Raw genomic sequence first — 19,392 nt, 5'->3', positions numbered from 1 at the left:
GGTGTGTTCCGGATAAGGTGAGCCGTCACTGCTCTAGTATTTGATGACTGCTTTCTCTTTCCTGTGTCATTCTTTTTTTTTAAAAAAAAAAATATTTTATTCTTTTTAAACAAAACAACACATACAAACCAAAGCAAGAGAGGAAAAAAGAACAACTTTCCTCCATTTCATCAAGCATCTCGTTTGGTTACAGGATTTTGTGCATCAATTCTTAAATTTAGGATTAACATCACTGGTTTACATTAAATATAGCTGAATATTTCACTGTCATTGAGCGTTATGTGTTCAAATTACTATTAATATTCTTTCATTTGTAGCAATCCTTATTTCCTTGAGTTCATAATTATCTATCAAATAACAATAAGTCTTTAAAGTATTATAATATCACCTATCTCTAAGGAAAAAATAGCAAAGATTGGAACAAAGAATTCCCATTTATTTATAATATACATTCATATTTTCAATTGACCATAGTATCACCAATCATCTAGAATCCCAAAAATAGTTTCCCATTATTAATTATTAATCCATATAGTGGTTAAGTATTTCAATTCATGTATATATCAATTATTCCTTACATCATCATTGATCCGTTTAATATACAAAGATCTTTCTAATATAAAATCATCACTACATACAATTATACCCAGGTATTCAAATCATCCCACTCTTATACATTAAAATCATTATTGTCCTTTATATATCATATAAGTAGTACTCTATATCGTAACAGAGAGAATAGAAAAAGACAAAAGACAAAAAAACTACAACATAATTCCCAGGTTTTTTTTAATCTAACCATTGGTAAAACAAGTCCCACACTTTATAATATTGCTCATCCTCTTGTTCTCTAATTTCAAATATAAGCTTACTCATTTCGGCACATTCCATTATTTTCCGAATAGGTTCTTCCTGTGATGGTACTTTCTCGTTTTTCCAATTTTTGGCAAATACAATTCTAGCAGCTGTTGATACATTCTTATAGCTCGTCCTTCTCTCCCAATTCATCCTTTCCTCCTTTCTTGTTTTCCAAACCAGCCCAGACCAGGCTCCAGAAATTTTGTCGGATTACATCCAGCAGTGCTCGGCTGGAAGACGTTTGCTGGTTCACACCGTGGCCTACAACTGCGGCAGTGAGGCGCCTCCTGTGAGTCTCCGTGTTGTGGGAAGGGGGAGCCTGGCTCGGAGGTCCCCAAAGCTGCTTTTTTCAGGAGGCAGCTGGACTTCCTTGTTTTTTTTTTCTTCTTTGAAGACGTTTCGCTTCTTGTCCAAGAAGCTTCTTCGCAGGGGCGAAATCCTCCCCGTTCGGCCGAACCGGTAGGGTCAATTATCCTCGGTTCTGCGAAACGGTAGTTAAAAAGAAAAAACGAAAAGCTTCCGACGATCGCTGAGCTGCCGAGCTTTTTAAAAAAAGGTTTTTAAAAGGCGAACCGGCAGGGGGGAAAATGCTTTAAAAAGTTGAGGCCACTTGGTGGTTAGTTTTAAAGAGGGGTCAAAGAGGTTATCTATGTCCAAATTGGACAGCCCTTTCTCAACAGAGAAGGAGGGATGCGACATCATCTATCTTCAATCTACAACACGGTCCTTTAAACCTCCAAGTGGCCTCAAGGACTCTCTAAAAGGATGCAAATGACCAGGTGTCAGAGGGAACAGCCACGGATTTCCATTCATTTCCTTCCTCTAGGCCATTCTCAAAAGCTTGGCGGAAGAGGTGAGAGGCCGCTACCATTGCTACTCAGAGAAAATGGAGGTAGGCTTTTCGACTTTACGGCGAAAGCAGGGATGTGCCGTCTTAACCCCAAGGACTGCCTATGGCCTCTCAAGCTTCCCAAATACGCTTGAATTGTGGTTTTGTTTTTTTTAAAGTGCCCGGAAGTGAAGGCAATAAAGGTAGTCCTTGACTTACGACGGTTCATTTAACGACGGTTCAAAGTCACAACGGCACCGAAGAAAGTGACTTATGATGAATCACTTTTGACACTTAGCACCGTTGTAGCATCCCCATGACCAGTGCAGTCAAAATTCAGATGCGTGGCGACTGGTTCATACTTACGACGGTTGCAGCGTCCCGAGGGTCACGTGATCCCACTTTGCGACCTTTGGGCAAGCAAAGTCCCTGGGGAAGCCACGACTAGGAATCGTGTTACTAATTTTTCAACGGCAGGGATTCACTTAACAACTGTGGCAAGAAAAGTCGTAAAATGGGGCAAAACTCACTTAAGATGACTTGGCATAACTTTGGGGCTCAGTCGTAAATTGAGGACTACCTGTAATCTCTCTCTCTCTCTGTGTCTCACTCCCCCACTCCCTCCCTTCCCCTCTCTCCCTCCCTCTCCCTTCTCCCTTCCTTCCCCTTCTCCCTCCCCCTCCCCCTCGCTTCCTTTCTCCCTCTCCCTCTCTTCCTCCCCCTCCCTCCTTTCCTTCCTTCCCCCTTCCCTTTCTCTCTCTCCCTCCCCCTCCTTTCCCTCCCTCCCTCTCTCTCCCTCCCACTCCTTCTCCCTCTCCCTTCCTCCACCTCCCTCCCTTCACCCTTCCCCCTCTCCCTCCCCCCTTCTCCTTCCCTTTCTCTCTCCCGCTCCATCTCTTCCTCCTCCCCTTCCCCTCCCTCCCTCCTTTTGTTCCTTCCTCCCGCCCTTCCCTTTCTCCCTCTCCCTCCCCCTCCTTTCCCTCCCTCCCCCTCTCTCCCTCCCACTCCTCCCTCTTTTTCTCTCTCCCTCTCCCTCTCTTCCTCCTCCCCTCCCCCTCCCTCCCTCCTTTCCTTCCTTTCTCCCTCCCTTCCCTTTCTCTCTCTCCCCCCTCCTTTCCCCCCACCTTCTCCCTCTGTCCCTCCCCCTCCCTCCTTCCTTTCCTTCCTCCTTCCCTTCCTCCCCCCTTTCTCCTTCTCTCTCTCCCTCTCCCCCCTCCCCCCGCTCTCTGTCTCTCCATTTGACACCCTCTAAGCAGACGTGCAACAGCACAGATATTCAGCTAGTCCTTTCTGAGCGGCAGAAAGCAGAGAGCGTGCTGGAGGTTGTGAACGAGATTTACGAGGGCAGGATGGGTGACTCGCTCTTCAATTTAGTGACAAACGTAAGTCCCTGGTTCCTTTTAGAGGCCTCGCTTACCTGCCTGCAGCCCAGGGCTAGGAAATCCTGTAGCCGAACAAGGATGCCCTGTTTTTGACGGAGGACATGTTGACTCTGTCTCTGCTCAGAATTCAGCGGAGCGCATGAGGTCGTCATCTCTGGTGCAACTGTCCAAACCTTTCCAGCACGAACGCCTTCTTGCAATCCAGATCCCCAACCTCTTGGCCAAATCTTCCGCGGAGTGGTTGAAAACCAATGGATTGCGAGGTAAGGCAAAACCAGGAGTGGATTCCCTTCCGGTTCAGGTAGATTTGACCGAACCGGTAGTGGTTTGGCAGCCTGGGTCGCTGGAACTGGCAGTGACCCAGGCCTGCCACGCCACCGAACCGGTTCTCTGGGCGGCCCCTGTGGCGACTCACTGCTCTGCAGAGTACAAGCCATTTTACGGCAGTACGGTAGAAGCCGATCTTGTTTTTCCGTTCTGCACATGCGGCGAAAAAATTAAATTGCACTGCGCATGCGTGCACAGCATGCATCCACCGTGCATGGAGCGCGCGCACGAGCGAACCAGCAGTAGTTCCTGCCGGAACCCACCCCTGGGCAGAACCCCAAGGCTTCCCTCCGAAACGGTACCAATTCAGACCAGCTGCTGGACTCGGTCGTCTTCTTTACCTTCCTGCAGCCAAGAAACTCAGCCTGTACCAAGTCTTAGCCCCCAACGCTTTCTCGCCCGTGGAAGAATTTGTGCCGGTCCTTCGCAAAACAGTCTCGTCCACTCTGCACGGGGTAGGCCTTAAGCGGAACTGATTTGGGTTGCTTGTCGGGGGATTCGTGGGAATCGCTCGTTCCTGCGATGAGTCAGCAGGGAATCCAAGAAAACACCATCCGGTTAACGTTGGCAGGTTTGATCTTAAATTTCTCGTCCAGAACAATTGGGTATAGCGCCTACGAATCCAGCTAATGGTAAGCTCCCTTCCAAAGTCTACAATTCAACCTACCACAGTTCGTTCTTGTGGCCTGCCAGTGGACAGCAGAGCTGGCATCAGATTTGGACAGTGAGGAGGTTGGGGAGGAACATGGGCCAGTCCTGGAGTCTGGGGAAGGCTACCCGTAATCTGTTTTGTGATTTTGTGCTGTCCTCTTCTTTGCAGAAAGCCATGATGCAGTTTGAATGGCACGATGGGACCATGAAAAACATTCACGTCGATCCTCCGATATTATACGATTACCAGGTGAATAAACTGCATGTCACAGAATAGAATAGAATAGAATAATGGAATGAAGGAGAGGAGAGGATAGAATAGAATAGAATAATAGAATAGGAGAGAATAGAGTAGAATAGAATAGAATCATAGAATAGAATAGAATAGAATAGAATAATGGAATATAGGATATAATAGAATAGAATTATAGACTAGACTAGAATAATAGAATGAAGGAGAAAAGAGGATAGAATAGAATAATAGAGTAGGATAGAATAGAATAGAATAGAATAGAATAGGATAGAATAGAATAGAATAATGTAATATAGGATAGGATAGAATAGAATAATAGAATAGAATTGAATAGAATAGAATAATGGAATGAATGATAGGATAGAATAGAATAGAATAATGGAATATAGGATAGGATAGAATAGAATAAGAGAATAGAATAGAATAGAATTGAATAAAATAATGGAATGAATGATAGGATAGGATAGGATAGAATAATAGAATAGAATAGAATAGAATAGAATAATGGAATGAAGGAGAGGAGAGGATAGAATAGAATAGAATAATAGAATAGGAGAGAATAGAGTAGAATAGAATAGAATCATAGAATAGAATAGAATAATGGAATATAGGATATAATAGAATAGAATTATAGACTAGACTAGAATAATAGAATGAAGGAGAGAAGAGGATAGAATAGAATAATAGAGTAGGATAGAATAGAATAGGATAGAATAGAATAGAATAATGTAATATAGGATAGGATAGAATAGAATAAGAGAATAGAATAGAATTGAATAGAATAGAATAATGGAATGAATGATAGGATAGAATAGAATAGAATAATGGAATATAGGATAGGATAGAATAGAATAAGAGAATAGAATAGAATTGAATTGAATAAAATAATGGAATGAATGATAGGATAGGATAGGATAGAATAATGGAATAGAATAGGAATAGAATAGAATAGGAATAATGGAATGAAGGATAGGATAGGATAGAATAGAATAGAATAATGGAATAGAATAGAATAGGAATAATGGAATGAAGGATAGGATAGGATATAATTCTTTATTGGCCAAGTGTGTTGATATCTTTTCTCCTTGACTTCACAGAAGCAACTCAGGCAGACGGTGAAGATGTACGAGAGACGCATTGATTGGCTGTCTCTTTCCAGCAGAAGAATTTGGGGAACAGTTTGTGAAAACAGGTACCAAGATTGGACTTCCATCCAGTTCAAATGCCATCTTGCCTTTTATTTCTACATCTATCTGTTCCTCTTGTCCAATCCCTTTTCAATACTTCACGCCCTGGTTTAATAGGAGGGAAACTTCCCGGTCCATGTGCTAAAATAATACCGAGTTTTCCCCAAAATAAGATCGGGTCTTATATTAATTTTTTTATCCAAAAGATGTATTAGGGCTTACTTTTGAGGAAATAAAGTAATTATTTATTATTTATGTATATTATTTATTATATTTATTATAATGTATAACACATCCAAAGGGTGGCTCAGTGCCTAAGACGCTGAGCTTGTCAATCAAAAAGGTTGGCAGTTCAGCGGTTCGAATCCCTAGTGCCGCGTAACGGAGTGAGCTCCCGTTACTTTTCCCAGCTTCTGCCAACCTAGCAGTTCGAAAGTACATAAAAAATGCAAGTAGAAAAATAGGAACCACCTTTCTTGAGAAAGTAACAGCGTTCCGTGCGCCTTCAGCGTTTAGTCATGCCAGCCACATCACCACGGAGATGTCTTTGGACAATGCTGGCTCTTCGGCGTTGAAAGGGAGATGAGCACTGCCTCCTAGAGTCAGGAACGACTAGCACATATGTGCGAGGGGAACGTATCAGGGTTTCTCTTCCACCTTCCTTGGTTTCACAAGGCTGCTTAAAGAAGGGAAAAGAAGGGAACCGAAACGCAGGGAAATTAACGTGATTGTGTAAATCTAGTCCTTAAAAAAAGAAGAACGAGGAAACATTAGCAGCTTTTGGTTTTTCCTTTCTGCTGTAACGCGCTCTACATGGGGCTGCCCTTGAAAAGCATTCGGAGACTTCAGCTTGTCCAGAACGCGGCCACGCGAGCGATTGTGGGTGCACCTCGGTACACCCATGTTACACCTATCCTCCGCGAGCTGCACTGGCTACCTGTTGGTCTCCGGACACGCTTCAAGGTGCTAGTCATTACTTTTAAAGCCCTACATGGTATTGGACCTGGGTACTTGAGAGACCGCCTCCTGCCAATCACCTCCCTACGACCAATTAGATCCTGGAAGAGCCGAGGTGGCACAGTGGGTAGAGTGCAGTACTGCAGGCCACTTCAGCTGACTGCTAGTTCGGCAGTTCGGCTGTTCAAATCTCACCGGCTCAGGGTTGACTCAGCCTTCCATCCTTCCGAGGTGGGTGAAATGAGGACCCAGATTGTTGGGGGTGATATGCTGACTCTGTAAACCGCTTAGAGAGGGCTGAAAGCCCTATGAAGCGGTATATAAATCTAATTGCTATTGCTATTGCTAATTGCTGTGGCTGCTCCGGCCCTTTGGAACGATCTCCCCGTGGAGATCCGGACCCTCACCACCCTTCCGGCTTTCCGCAAAGCCACTAAGACCTGGCTGTTCCGGCAGGCCTGGGGCTGATGAGTTCCTGGCCCCACTTAAACTGTTGTGACTGTTGTTCTGTTTTTAACTTGCCTGTTTTGTCTTTTGTTTGTATTCCCCTTTCCCCCCTTGCTTGTTAGCCGCCCTGAGTCTCTCGGGATAGGGGGGGCATACAAATGCCATAAACATTTAAACATTTCAACATTTCAGGGTGGTGGTCTTGGTAGACATCTCCAAAACGAATTCCTCTTACATCTTTCATATCCAACATTCTTTACGCCTTTTGCTGGAAGAGCAAATGGCAAGCAAGGAATTCTTCAACATCGTGGCGTAAGTGGCTTCCCTCCCCGCTTTGATCATTTTGTTTTTAACTAGATCATATTTTTCAGGAAATAAATATTCCGTAGGAGGGGATAGAGCTGGAAGGGGTTCCACCACAAAACCGCGGTCGACTAAAGCGCGCTCGACGAAACCGCGTACCTGACGTCATCACAGCGCGACGAAAAAAGCACGCTGTGAGCGGTAAAGCTAAAATTAACGCGTAAACCTAAACCTAACCCCCCGAAACCTAACCCTAAACCTAACCCTAAACCTAACCCTAAACCTAACCCTAAACCTAACCCTAAACCTAACCCTAAACCTAACCCTAAACCTAACCCTAAACCTAACCCTAAACCTAACCCTAAACCTAACCCTAAACCTAACCCTAAACCTAACCCTAAACCTAACCCTAAACCTAATGCTAACCCTTAACCTAACCCTAAACCTAACCCTAACGCTTAACCTAACCCTAAACCTAACCCTTACCTTAACGTGAACCGGCTTGCTTTAAAAGCGCTTTTTAAAGCGCCCTTTTTTCTCCGCGGTCGTATTTGTCGCGCTGCTGATGACGTCAGGTACGCGCTTTAATCGGGTGCGCTTTAGTGGACCGCGGTTTTGTTGTGCCATGGCTGGAAGGGACCTCAGAGGTCTTCTAGTCCAGACCCCTGCTCACGCAGGAGAACTTGGGGCAACGTAATTTATTCTCCCAATGATTTCATATTTCTTTTGCAGCTTTGGAAGCGAAGTTATGGCTTGGCAACCTGAAATGGTCCCACCTCATCCAGACAATTTACAGAGTGCTTGGAGGTAAAGGACTACGCCTGTATGTCTGCGCAGATTCTCTGTCCTTCAAGGTCACGGTTATCCCAAAGGTGTTTTTTTTTCTCAAGAGGCCACTGGACTCTCTTGTTTCTCTTTGAAGACACTTCGCTTCTCATCCAAGAAGTTTCTGAAGGTTGTAGAGAAGCTTCCTTGTGTTTCTTTGAAGGTCTTCAAAGAAACACAAGGAAGAAAAGAAGCATCTTTTGGGACTATGACGATGAGCCGTAGTGGCGCAGTGGTCAGAGTGCAGTACTGCAGGCTGCTTCTTCTGACTGCCGGCTGCCTACAATTTGGCAGTTCAAATCTCACCAGGCTCAAGGTTGACTCAGCCTTGCGTCCTTCTGAGGTGGGTAAAATGAGGACCCAGATTGTTGGGGGCAAGAGGCTGACTTTGTCAACTGCTTAGAGAGGGCTGTGAAGTGGTATATGTCTAAATGCTACTGCATAAATGCTATTGCTATCTATGCCTCATCTCTCTCTCTATGTCTATATATCTCTCTGTCTCTCACTGTTTCTGTCTATCCATCTATTATCTATTTATCTATTTATACCTACCTATCTACCTCTATCAATATCTATCTATCTATCTATCCATCCATCCTTCCTTCCTTCCTTCCATCCATCCATCCATCCATCCATCCATCCATCCATCCATCCATCCATCCATCCATCCATCCATCCATCCATGGTGCACAGTGGTTAGAATGCAGTATTACAGGCTAACTCTGCTGACTGTCAGCAATTCGATCCTGCCCATGTCATGGTTGAGTCAGCCTTCCATCCTTCCAAGGTTGGTAAAATGAGGACCCGGATTGTTGGGGGCAACAGGCTGACTCTGTAAACCGCTTAGAGAGGGCTGGAAAGCACTGTGAGTGGTATATAAGTCTAAGGGCTATTCTACCTTCCTTCCTTCCTTCCTTCCTTCCTTCCTTCCTTCCATCCATCCATCCATCCATCCATCCATCCATCCATCCATCCATCCACCCACCCACCCACCCACCCATCCATCCATCCATCCATCCATCCATCCATCCATGGTGCACAGTGGTTAGAATGCAGTATTACAGGCTAACTCTGCCGACTGTCAGCAATTCGATCCTGCCCATCACATGGTTGAGTCAGCCTTCCATTCTTCCGAGGTGGGTAAAATGAGGACCCAAACTGTTGGGGGCAAAAGGCTGACTCTGTAAACCCCTCAGAGAGGGCTGTGAAGCACTGTAAAGCTGTATATAAGTGCTATTGTTACATCTGTATATTTTTCTACTTACTTCAGCCCAAATCAATGAGCAAAACGTGGGGTGTCCAACCTTTGGCAAGTTGTGCTCAACGGTCCAATCAAAGCCACCATTTGGACCTTCTCCATCCTTTGAATGGTGCCGCTGGTTCTTGATGTCCCAAGCTTCAACCGTTGTGGGCCACTAAACAGATGTGGAATATCCAAGGAGAACATGGCTGATGTGTGGTTTTTTTTTCTAGATGGGTGTTGTGTCTACGCTGTAAGGGCTCCAGAAATGTTCTGAAGGCCCTCAAAAGAGCTGTGGAGGTGAACTTTAAAGATAAAGACAAGCACAAATCTCAAGGCGTATACCTATTGGCAGCTGGAGTGCCTGATCAGGAGACGGTAGGTGGACTTCCCAAATCAGTTTAGGCCAGGAGTAGTCAACCTTTTTATACCTACCGCCCACTGTAGTATCTCTGTTAGTAGTAAAATTTTCCAACTGCCCACTGGTTCCATAGTAAGGCTGATTTATAAAGTAGGGAAGTAACTTTATAAAATTTATAAAGCAGAGTTACAGCAAACCCCTACCGCCCACCATGAAATCTGGAACGCCCACGAGTGGGCAGTAGGGACCAGGTTGACTACCACTGGTTTAGGCAATGTGCTGAACTCTTAATAACTCTTAATAAGAAACGTCAAAGGCCTTTATCGTTATTGTTAGTTGCAAAGTCTAGTTGCAAAGGCTACCGATCGGTCTCCGGATACGCTTCAAAGTGCTAGTCGTAACTTATAAAGCCCTTCATGGTATTGGACCTGGGTACTTGAGAGACCGCCTGCTGCCAATTACCTCCCAAAGACCCATTAGATCTCACAGGGTCGGCCTCCTCCGGTTCCGTCCACCAGCCAATGCCATCTGGCTACTACCCGGGGGAGGGCATTCTCTGTGGTGGCTCCGGCCCTTTGGAATGAACTCCCCGCAGGGATCCGGACCCTCACCTCTCTCCAGGCCTTCCGGAGAGCCGTCAAAACCTGGCTGTGCCGGCAGGCCTGGGGGTTGATGAGTTCCCCTCCCCTCTCGACTTGTATGGCTGTGTGATTTTCGTGTATTTTAATCATGTGTACCCTTTCCCCCCTGAGTTGTTCGCCGCCCTGAGTCCCTCCTGGAGAAGGGCGGCATACAAATAAACTAAATACAAATACAAATACAAAGTCGTGTCTGACCCATCGGACTCCATGGACAATGTTCCACCAGGCCTCCTGAAGTCCATTTAAGCTCACACCAACTGCTTTGGTGACTCCATCCAGCCACCTCATTCTCTGTCGTCCACTTTTTCTTTTGCCCTCAATCAGTACCACCCAGTAAAATACAAGGGGAAAATCCCATTGGGGGAAAAACCCACTTAGGGTTAGGGTTAGGGTTAGTTCCCCATGAATTTGGGGAGCAAAATGGACATCGCCAACGGATTCAGAGCGCATTGTTATGCTTAGGAGGGTGCCGACTGTTCCAGCCCACCCTTTGTACCTTCCCTGGCAAAATACATGTGCAAATCCCATTGGGGGGAAAAACCCACTTAGGGTTAGTTCCCCATGAATTTGGGGAGCAAAATGGATATCGCCAATGGATTCGGAGCACATGGTTATGCTTGGGAGGGTGCCGACTGTTCCAGCCTGCCCTATCTACCTTCCTACTGCAATGCGCTCTACATGGGGAAGCCCTTGAAGAGCATTCGGAGACTTCAGCTCGTCCAGAACGCAGCCGCGCGAGCGATCATGGGTGCACCTCGGTACACCCACGTTACACCTATCCTCCGCGAGCTGCACTGGTTACCGATTGGTCTCCGGATACGCTTCAAGGTGCTAGTCGTCACTTATAAAGCCCTTCATGGTATTGGACCTGGGTACTTGAGAGACCGCCTGCTGCCAATTACCTCCCAAAGACCCATTAGATCACACAGGGCAGGCCTCCTCCGGGTTCCGTCTACCAGCCAATGTCATCTGGCTACTACCAGGAGGGCCTTCTCTGTGGCGGCTCCGGCCCTTTGGAACGGACTCCCCGCAGAGATTCGGACCCTCACCTCTCTCCAGGCCTTCCGAAAAGCCGTTAAAACCTGGCTGTGTCAGCAGGCCTGGGGTTGATGAGTTCCCTTCCCCTCTCGAATCGTGTGGCTGTTGGTTGTTTTTAAATGCCCTGTATTTGTAGTTTTTGTGTTTCCCTTTCCCTCCTTGGGTTTGTGCGCCGCCCTGAGTCCCGCAGGGAATAGGGCGGCATATAAATAAAATGAAACCTAAACCTAAACCTTCCCTATTGGCAAAATACATGGGAAAATCCCATTGGGAGAAAACCCCACTTAGGGTTAGGGTTAGCTCCCCATGAATCCGGGCAGCAAAATGGACCTCGCCAATGGATTCGGAGCGCATTGTTATGGTTAGGAGGGTGCCGACTGTTCCAGCCCGCCCTTTATACCTTCCCTGGCAAAATACATGGGCAAATCCCTTTGGGGGGCAAATCCACTTATCGCCCCATGAATTGTGTAAAAATTGGTTCTTTCAATGGACACGAAACCCCTTTTCAAGCAAGGAACCGACGTGGTCTAAGAGTCCAATTCAATTCGTGTCAAATGATGCTGTCCGTTTTGTTGGGTTTCCTGCCTCCTTGCCTTTCAGCACCTCGTCTCTTCTTACCTGGTCGAAGTCTGCGGGGGCTGCGATTTGCAACTCCATGTTTGCCTCTTCAGTGTAGGCACCTTTTCGTTTGAAGACGACCTGCCACCGCGCTACGCGAGTCCCGAAGAAACCGCCGCTGCTTACAAAGATATGGTGCAGGCCGCCCACGGACGTTTTCATTGGTTTGGAGAAACAGGTGTGTGGTAGAATTTCTGGTCGTATTTTTAATGCGCTTCAAGGTGTGCCACCTGGGAATCCTCTCAAGTGGTCTCTGGACCTCTTGAGGAGATGGTCATCTCTTTAATCTTGCTGAAATAGAACCTTTCCTTCTTCAAGGGTTGATCTCTATCTTTCTGTTTGTTGTGGCCCGCCAGCGGCCAGCAGAACTGGCGGCAGAGTCGGACAGTGAAGAGGTTGGGGAGGAACATGGGCCAGTCCTGGAGGCTGGGGAAGGCTTGGACGAGGGCTTTGTGTCAGAGGCAGAGACAGGGCGGAGGCCGTCTGGCAGTGATCAGGTGCCTACGGAGCTAAACATCAGTGAGGCAGAGGAACAGCTGGAGCCTGTTCCCAGTGTGCGCATGGGCAGAGCTGCCGGAAGAAAAGAATAGCTAAGAAATCAGGGTCGACTCAGGAGTAAACCCACAGGTGTACGGTGAATGGCCCCTCCCATAGGAAATAAAAGAGGAGCGAAAGAGGAGGGGGCTTTCACAGGAAACAATTCGTTCATTTGGTCGTTAGATTCGTTCCAGGAGTGTGAAGATCTGTCCGTGAATCTCAGAGACTCTGTGCCCAAGTCTTTCCTTGCACAGCGCCTCATTTGGAAAATATTGACCTGGCAGCTTTCCAAGACAGATAAGGTCTGTGGTCATAAATATTCCTTTGAAAGACTGTTTTGCCAGGCCTTTGCTGAATGTGAACGAGAGGAATTCACATTCGTTTAATAAAAGGGGTTTTGTCGGGACCAGGACTCTGCCTCCTGCTTTTTGGGGAAGCCTAGCTCAGAACACTGTTTTAGCCTTCTGAGGAGCTTTGAGTGGGGAATGTTATAAATCACCTTTTTTTTTCTTTTACTGTGTGAGTAAATCAGTTCTACGTCCATGGTGAAACAGATGTAGCATGTCATTCAGTATTGTGGGGTCCTGGGTGAGGAGGAGGAGGAGAAAGGAGGTGGAGAGGAGAAGGGAAGGGGAAAAGAAAGGAGAAAGAGGAGGGGAAGATAGGAAGAGAAGGAATAGGAGGAAAAGAAAGAAGGAGCGAGGCTTCCCAAGAGCATGTGACGACAAAAAGCCCTTTGATTAATTTACTGTGAATTCTGCTCATACTGACACTCAGCTGACAGGCCAATATTTGCAAAACTTGATAAGGAGTCTTCGAGAGTCACAAGCCAATTAAGCGAACGAATGGTCTCCTGCAAACTCCACTCCCCTTTTGCTCCTCTTTTATTTCCGCTGGGAGGGGCCATTCACCATCCACCTGTGACCTTACTCCCAAGTCAACCCCTTTTCTTAGCTGCTCCCTTCGTCTGGCAACACTGTGCATGCGCACACTGGGAACAGGCTCCAGCTGTTCCTCTGCCTCACTGATGTCTGACTCTGAAGGCAACTGATAACTGTCAGACGGCCCTGGCCCCCTCTCTGCCTCCGACACAGAGCCCTCCTCAGAGCCTTCCCCAGACTCCAGGACTGGCCCATCTTCCTCCCCAACCTCCTCACTGTCCGAATATTTCTCGTAAAATATCAAGGATTACATGAATTTGATCTCTCTTAGCCTCCATCAAAAAAATTGTAGCCTTCCCAAAATGTCCCAGAAGGTATTGTGTGTATGTGTACCTGTGTGGTTGTGTGTTCTTACCGTTTTTGTAAAAATTGGATTGCATCAAATTTCAAAACTTAGGAGTTTATATTTTGGTTTTTTTTTTAATTCCTCCTTGTCTTGCGGATACCGAGGTATCAACGAAAGTGATGACATCAGCCTTATCCTATCAGAAATGGAGAAAGCAGTTCATTACTCACACAAGGTAAGCTACCTCTCTTTACCACGAGGTGGTTTGCAGTGGTTTGATCACCTGGATGTAGCATTTTGCACAACCATTGAGGTCAACTTGCATTCCCCATGTCAGTTTCTAGGATTTACTAGGTTTGAGCTAGGTAAATATAAACGACCACAAGATGGCAGCAAAGGCACCCTGAAATCTCTCACTCCTTGTGGCCCTCTAGTGGTGGTTGGGATTTTTGCCGCAGAAATCTGGTAATCATAATGGATGATAAAAATACCAAAGTAAGAGCAAGAAGCATGTTTCCCAATTTACAGTAGACCCAGACTTCAGAACCCATTAATTTATTTAATCTCAATTCTTTGCCATCCATGGAAATAGATTTAAAGAAGAACAACAATTCATATTCCGAGAAATAATGTACCGATGTCTGTATGGGGGTTTTTGGTGCGGATTACAAGATTTCATTTACAAATTTTGCTCTGGCCTGTTCCCAGGTTAGCAATAGCAATAGCCCTTAGACTTATATACCGCTTCACAGTGCTTTACAGCCCTCTCTAAGTGGTTTACAGAATCAGCATATCGCCCCCAACAATCTGGGTTCTCATTTTAATGACCTCAGAAGGATGGAAGGCTGAGTCAACCTTCAGCTGGTCAGGATCGAACTTCTGATAGTGGGCAGAGTTAGCCTGCAATACTGCACTTTAACCACTGCGCACCATGGAAGGAAGGAAGGCGGGAGGGAGGAAGAAACAGAAGAACAATAACACTTAGACTTATATACCGCTTCACAGTGCTTTTACAGCCCTCTCTAAGCCGTTTATAGAGTCTGCCTATGGCCCCCAACAATCTGACGGTTCCACCACAAAATCGCGTTCGACTAAAGGGCACTCGACGAAACCGCGTAGCTGATGTCATCACAGCGCAACAACAGCGCGGAGACAGAAGCACGCTGTAAACGCTAAACCTAAAATTAACCCCTAAACCTAAACCTAACCCCCCTAAACCTAATCTTAAACCTAAACCTAACCCTAAACCTAACCCTTAACCTAACCCTAAACCTAATCCTAACCCTTAACCTAACCCTAACCCTAACCTTAACCCTAACCCTTAACCTAACCCTAACCCTTAACCTAACCCTAAACCTAACCCTAAACCTAACCCTTAACTTGAATCGGCTTGCTTTCAAAGCGCTATTTAAAGCGCCCTTCTTTCTCCACGCTCGCTGTTGTTGCCCTGTTGATGACATCAGCGACGCGGTTTAATCGGGCGTGCTTTAGTCGAGCACGGTTTTGTCGTGCCACGCAATCTGACTCCTCAGGATGGAAAGCTGAGTCAATTTTGAGCCTGGTGAGATTCGAACTGCCAAATTGCAGGCAGGCAGCAGACGTAGCCTGCAGTACTGCATTCTAACCACTGCGCCACCACGGCTCTTGATGTTAGAAAGACATACTTCACAAATCTCCCTTTAAATGGGAAAGATTTGCTACTGATTTCCTTTTGAATTCGTTCCCGTTAGGCGCTACGGGTTAGGTTCTGCCATGAAATCTGAACTCTCAAGCAAACCTCAATGGTTTTGGGGATTGTGGGTTTGTTTCTAGTGTGCCATGTTAGTGGAATCTTTAAGGCAGAAGTCGGGAAACCTTTCAAGGAACCAGTCATCTTCCATAGTCGATGACCTCTCACCACTAAAGAAGGGGGAAAATAAGACCAGACCTTCCAAAGTACCATTTCCAAAGCCGACGGCCCTCACCCTTGCCAGGATGGTAAGTTGGCGCTGGTATTTCGAAATGATCTCTGTTCTGACCCCTCTCCGTACGGTGAGTCACGCCGACACAAGGTTACTGTTAGCCACAATTACTGTAAATAATTACTCACTGACAAGGCTTTGGCAGCAAACCTGACTCCCACAGATAAGAAATACACACAAGAGCTTCTCCAGCTTTAGTAAAACGGTTGTGTCCTGCAAAAGGTCTCCTCCCAAAGTCTCTTCTTATATACTCTCTTGGGAGGAGCCTAATCACAACCACCTGGGCCTGATTATCTTCTATGTCTCCGTAATTGCTGCCGGCGCTTATCTGCCCGTCTCTGCCTGGCGTCCGGGACCAACTCCCTTAGCTCCTCCCCACTGCTCCAGAGCCTGACGTCTTCACCACTGCTCCAGGGCCTGACGTCAGGGACAAACTCCCTTTGGCTTTCACCGCTGCTCCATGCCTCAGGCGCCTTCTAATGGCCAACCAGCCTCTCTGGTCCCTGCTCGGAGTCTGAACCCTGCCCAGGGTCCTCCACATCGTCCAGAGCCGACTCCAACGGCTCCTGCTGGGCCACAGCAGATCTCTATCCTATATTATCAAATTCTTTGCTTTGTTTGATATTTTCTATTTACCAATTCTGGTCCTTGAGTCAAAAAAAAAAAGCACCTTTGGTAGAATTGCCGGAGAAGGAAAATTGCTGGAGCAGGAATAAGATAAAACCAAAATATGCAAGATTTTTTTTAAAAAAATATTAATAATAATGTAATTGAGTGGTGCAATGACTTAGAGGCGGAGCTCTCGCCTCGCAATCAGGAGGCTGGGAGTTCCATCCTAGGTAGAGGAAGATATTTCTCTCTCTGGTCATGATGGGAATATATCTGCTGGAAAAAAAACTCCCCATTGGCAACAGGGACGGCATCTGGCCAGTAAACACTCCGCTCCATTCAGATACCCAGGCTCCACCCTGGAAGGGATTATGGGATCGTTAAAAGAAGAAGATGATGATATAAGAGTTCTACCTGGGTGGTGCGGTGGCCTAGAGGGGAAGACTCCACCCTGGAAGGGATTATGGGGTAATTAAAAGAGAATTAATGATGCAATTGACCTTTGGGAGAACTATGACCTGGGTGAATGAGAAACTCCCTAAACAAGAGGTTTTCTTATCTGTCCTCCTTCTCTTTCTGGTTTTCGAGGACAGCACCAAGATGGCGAGAGGATCGGTAGCCCCAAGGCCCTTTCGTGGCGTCCTCCGAGTAGCAAGGCGGAAATCCCACCAGGTGTGTACAAGTGAAGTGACCACTACATGGGATAAAGAAGGGTGTTTCCATATCTCAAGTCATATTTAAGTCCCACAATCAGCCGACGCCCATCTACGTTGAAGTTGCCATGGTTAATTTAATTGCTTCGATTTGCCTTAGAATTGTTGTTATTAGTTGCAAAGTTGTGTCCGACCCATCGCAACCCCATGGACAACGTTCCTCCAGGCCTTCCTGTCCTCTGTCATCCTCTGGAGTCCATTTAAGCTCACGCCGGCTGCTTCAGTGACTCCATCCAGCCACCTCCTTCGCTGCCGTCCCCTCCTTCTTTTGCCCTCCATCGTTCCCAGCATGAGGCTCTTCTCCAGGGAGTCCTTCTTCCTTCTCATTAGGTGGCCAAAATCTTTGAGTTTCCTCTTCAGGATCCGGCCTTCTAAAGAGCAGCCAGGGTTGATCTCCTCTAGGACTGACCGGTTGGATGGCCTTGCAGTCCTCCTTCTTTTGCCCTCCATCATTCCCAGCATGAGACTCTTCTCCAGGGAGTCCTTCTTTCTCATTAGGTGGCCAAAGCCTTTGAGTTTCCTCTTCAGGATCTGGCCTTCTAAAGAGCAGCCAGGGTGGATCTCCTCTAGGACTGACCGGTTGGATGGCCTTGCAGTCCAAGGGACTCAATGCAGGAGTCTTCTCCAGCACCAGAGTTCAAAGGCCTCCATTCTTTGGCGCTCAGCCTTTCTTAGAGCCGAGGTGGCGCAGTGGTTAGAGTGCAGTACTGCAGGCCACTTCAGCTGACTGTTAGCTGTAGTTTGGCGGTTCAAATCTCACCGGCTCAAAGGTTGACTCAGCCTTCCATCCTTCCGAGGTGGGTGAAATGAGGACCTAGACTGTGGGGGCAATATGCTGACTCTGTAAACTGCGTAGAGAGGGCTGAAAGCCTTATGAAGCAGTATATAAGTCTAACTGCTATTGCTATTATGGTCCAACTTTCACAGCCATCCATTGCAACTGGGAAAACCACAGCCTTGACTAGATGCACTTTAGAATACACACTTTAGAATTCACACTATACCTTGGAATAGCTTCGATGTCCGTGCTTGTGAGCTTCAAGATCTGTACACTTCAGCTTCCAGAATACATGCTGGCTGGGGAATTCTGGAAGCTGAAGTCCATGAGTTTTAAAGTGGCCAAGCTTGGATACACCTGATATAAATCAACTGTATTTTAATGAGTTAGGGTTCATGCTGGCTGGAGCATTCTGGGAGTTGAAGTCCCTGCATCTTTGCCAAAGTTGGACACACCTAGCTTAGAAGATCGGATGACTCCAACTTTACAGGATCAGGTGAACATGATTGCGTGTTCTCTATTTATCTATCCTTCTGTTTGCCAGTAGTTAAAATACAGTCATGTGTTTAATACTCCCCCCCCCCCCCGCAACGTTAACATAGTCTCCAGCCCCCTTTCAGGATTGGGATTGGGAGGGCTGCTGAACGATCTGCTATCCCTCCCTTTCCTTTTATAGGATGGGACTCCTCCAAATGATATTATCAGAGTCTTAAAATATCAACAGATTATACACATCCGGCTGGCAAGCTAAAAAAAAAATACAGAGATGAACAAAAGAAGAAAAAGGATGAATTAATCCTATTCGGGATGCCAGCCGTGTCCAGAGAATAGAGTAGAGTAGAATTAGAAGGGAAGGGAAGAGAATAGTTGGAAGGGACCTTGGAGGTCTTCTAGTCCAACCCCCTGCTTAGGCAGGAAACCCTACACCTCTTCAGACAAATGGTTATCCTATCTCTTCTTAAAAACTTCCAGTGTTGGGGCATTCACAACTTCTGGAGGCAACTTCTGTTCCACTGATTAATTGTGCAAACTATCAGGAAATTTGTCCCCAGTTCTAAGTTGCTTCTCTCCTTGATTAGTTTCCACCCATTGCTTCTTGTTCTACCCTCAGGTGCTTTGGAGAATAGTTTGATTCCCTCTTCTTTGTGGCAGCCCCTGAGATACTGGAACACTGCTATCGTGTCATCCCTAGTGCTTCTTTTCATAAGGGATGGGGTAATCTGATTCTATATGAAGAAGATGATGATGATTTGATTTATTGTGCAGTTCAGCCCATCAAAGAGATTTTCCTGGCCAGAAGGAAACTGAACGCCAAGGCAAAGAAGCAGCCAGTGACATCAGTCTCTTTGCTGGATCACAAAAACGTAGGTGAGTGTCTTCAGGTAAGGGGGAAATTACTCTTTCCCCCCCACCACAGAGATGTTTGAAAACTTTTTAGCAACCTAAGGTGCGTAACAAGTTGTTTTCCCTTCCCTTTGGTTACAGAATTGGTGTATTTTTTCTGTCTTGAGAGATTTAGATTGGATTTAGATTTATAATCTGCGATAAATTTTCTGGATTCCAATCCTATCTTGTGGGAATATTTAGTGGGAGTTTTTTAAAATAGAGCTAGCAGAGTGATTTAATGGCTGGATGCCCTCCCTGTCGCCA

At 46.3% G+C, this 19,392-nt stretch overlaps 1 protein-coding gene across 1 annotated transcript in view; it reads left to right on the top strand.

The window, feature by feature from the left end:
• VWA3A (von Willebrand factor A domain containing 3A) overlaps positions 1-19,392 on the top strand; it is a 48,984-nt gene that overhangs the window by 11,840 nt on the left and 17,752 nt on the right. Inside the window, exons 9-23 of the mRNA XM_087728684.1 lie at positions 1,039-1,147; positions 1,685-1,750; positions 2,944-3,069; positions 3,194-3,332; positions 3,748-3,851; positions 4,217-4,297; positions 5,398-5,492; positions 7,084-7,203; positions 7,927-8,001; positions 9,493-9,637; positions 11,900-12,095; positions 13,846-13,916; positions 15,494-15,658; positions 16,845-16,923; positions 19,009-19,110. Of these exons, the coding sequence (XP_087584810.1) occupies positions 1,039-1,147; positions 1,685-1,750; positions 2,944-3,069; positions 3,194-3,332; positions 3,748-3,851; positions 4,217-4,297; positions 5,398-5,492; positions 7,084-7,203; positions 7,927-8,001; positions 9,493-9,637; positions 11,900-12,095; positions 13,846-13,916; positions 15,494-15,658; positions 16,845-16,923; positions 19,009-19,110 (1,673 nt within the window). The remainder of the gene's footprint in view (positions 1-1,038; positions 1,148-1,684; positions 1,751-2,943; positions 3,070-3,193; positions 3,333-3,747; positions 3,852-4,216; positions 4,298-5,397; positions 5,493-7,083; positions 7,204-7,926; positions 8,002-9,492; positions 9,638-11,899; positions 12,096-13,845; positions 13,917-15,493; positions 15,659-16,844; positions 16,924-19,008; positions 19,111-19,392) is intronic.

The sequence above is a fragment of the Thamnophis sirtalis genome, unplaced genomic scaffold, assembly GCF_051295495.1.
Source record: "Thamnophis sirtalis isolate CommonGarterSnake01/CBP01778 unplaced genomic scaffold, rThaSir2_p1.2 scaffold_14, whole genome shotgun sequence".
In the NCBI taxonomy this organism is placed as follows: Eukaryota; Metazoa; Chordata; class Lepidosauria; order Squamata; family Natricidae; genus Thamnophis; species Thamnophis sirtalis.
Note: the sequence above shows the minus strand (reverse complement) of the source record. Positions and strands in the feature narration are given on the sequence as shown.